A 2,480-nucleotide genomic window follows, 5' to 3' on the forward strand; every position below is an offset into this window, starting at 1 on the left:
CTAAAACAAGGAGGTCATTTTGTCTTCGTCTAGAGAGTAGGAAGTACTTGACCTGAAATACATGAAGAGCAGAGTTCCCTGGAAAATTGCCAAAGCAGTTAGGTGGGAGGTGCAGGTGGAGAAAGCCTTGAACCTCCCCTCAGCAGAGTGGATCTTTATCACTGCTAGGATGATGTAACAGTAAGACACAAAAAGACCTGAGAGGGTGATCAGTTCAATGAAGCCAAAAATGATAAATATCACTAATTCACTGACCTGTGTATCTGAGCAAGTTAGCAAGAGGAGAGGAGGGACATCACAGAAGAAATGGTTAATTTCATTTGACCCACAGAAACATAAGTGGAAGGTTAATATTGTATTTATCAAAGCATCCATAACTCTCACCACATAAACCCCAGCCATCAGCAGGGAGCACACCTTGCCAGACATCTTGACTGTATAAAGCAAGGGGTTGTTAATAGCCACGTACCGATCGTAGGCCATGACCGCCAACAGTAGACACTCAGAATCTGCAAAGGTACAGAAGATCAGGAATTGCAGAGCACAGCCATAGAAGGGGATTGATTTGTTCTTGATGAGGAAGCCTGCCAGCATCCTGGGTCCAATGGCTGTGGAATAGCAGAGGTCACTGAAGAAGAGGTGGCTGAGGAAAAAGTACATGGATGTGTGCAGCTGGGGGTCTGTTCTAACTAAAACGATCATCCCGAGATTTGCAACAAGAATAATGAGATAAACAACCAGAAACGTCATAAATAGAGTCACTTTGATTACAGGGCTACTACTAATTCCCAAGAGAAGGAATTCTTTCAAGGAAGTGCAATTTTCTCCATCCATTCTTCTTTATTCTTCTTGTACAAATGCTCCAGAAATGACTGAGACAATGACAGATCAATGTTTTCACTCTTTTTGAGACAAAATATTATCTGTAAATCAGATAAAATTAATTCTAGTACATTTTATTCTGAGAAAATAGCCCATACAAATTTCCCCACTATTTGATTTTAAAAGGTTAAGTGTGGGATAGGAGGTTTTTTTTTTTTTTTACTTTACAATATTGTATTGGTCTTGCCATACATCAACATGCATCCGCCACGGATGTACATGTGTTCCCCATCCCGAACCCCCCTCCCACCTCCCTCCCCATACCATCCCTCTGGGTCATCCCAGTGCACCAGCCCCAAGCTTCCTGTATCCTGCATCGAACCTGGACTGGCAATTAATTTCTTATATGATATTATACATGTTTTAATGAGTTTTGAGAAACTCTGACTCTAAATTTGGATGTCATCTATGATGTATGTGACTAGTTGGAACCTTCACTGCTTTATCTCAGCAATCAGTTCTTTACTGAAAGCTCATTGCATGTCAAACATAATATTAAAGTAACACTCTAATTAAAGACAAGTTGGAGTATTCAACCTTATATTTTAAAGATATCTATACAACTAAGTATACAAGTGATTACACTTCCTGAGTACTTAAGAATCATAATGTGAGAGAGTGTTTTGCCTATGTTCTCCTCTAGGAGTTTTATAGTTTCTGGTCTTATGTGTAGATCTTTAATCCATTTTGAGTTTATTTTTGTGTATGGTGTTAGAAAGTGTTCTAGTTTCATTCTTTTACAAGTGGTTGACCAGTTTTCCCAGCACCACTTGTTAAAGAGATTGTCTTTAATCCATTGTATATTCTTGCCTCCTTTGTCAAAGATAAGGTGTCCATATGTGCGTGGATTTATCTCTGGGCTTTCTATTTTGTTCCATTGATCTATATTTCCGTCTTTGTGCCAGTACCATACTGTCTTGATAACTGTGGCTTTGTAGTAGAGCCTGAAGTCAGGTAAGTTGATTCCTCCAGTTCCATTCTTCTTTCTCAAGATCGCTTTGGCTATTTGAGGTTTTTTGTATTTCCATACAAATTGTGAAATTATTTGTTCTAGCTCTGTGAAGAATACTGTTGGTAGCTTGATAGGGATTGCATTGAATCTATAAATTGCTTTGGGTAGTATACTCATTTTCACTATATTGATTCTTCCAATCCATGAACATGGTATATTTCTCCATCTATTAGTGTCCTCTTTGATTTCTTTCACCAGTGTTTTATAGTTTTCTATATATAGGTCTTTAGTTTCTTTAGGTAGATATATTCCTAAGTATTTTATTCTTTCTGTTGCAATGGTGAATGGAATTGTTTCCTTAATTTCTCTTTCTGTTTTCTCATTATTAGTGTATAGGAATGCAAGGGATTTCTGTGTGTTGATTTTATATCCTGCTCATCGCAGCACTGTTTATAATAGCCAGGACATGGAAGCAACCTAGATGTCCATCAGCAGATGAATGGATAAGAAAGCTGTGGTACATATACACAATGGAGTATTACTCAGCCATTAAAAAGAATTCATTTGAATCAGTTCTAATGAGGTGGATGAAACTGGAGCCTATTATACAGAGTGAAGTAAGACAGAAGGAAAAACACCAATACAG

The 2,480-nt window shown here is 38.0% G+C and overlaps 1 protein-coding gene across 1 annotated transcript; it reads right to left on the reverse strand.

Moving 5' to 3' along the window:
• Positions 1-898, reverse strand: LOC133237364 (olfactory receptor-like protein OLF2). The gene has a single exon (XM_061399423.1). The coding sequence runs from the start codon at positions 832-834 to the stop codon at positions 1-3; it is 834 nt and encodes a 277-aa protein (XP_061255407.1). The 5' UTR covers positions 835-898.
• Between the last annotated feature and the right edge of the window lie 1,582 nt (positions 899-2,480).

This window comes from Bos javanicus, chromosome 24, assembly GCF_032452875.1.
Source record: "Bos javanicus breed banteng chromosome 24, ARS-OSU_banteng_1.0, whole genome shotgun sequence".
Lineage (NCBI taxonomy): Eukaryota > Metazoa > Chordata > Mammalia > Artiodactyla > Bovidae > Bos > Bos javanicus.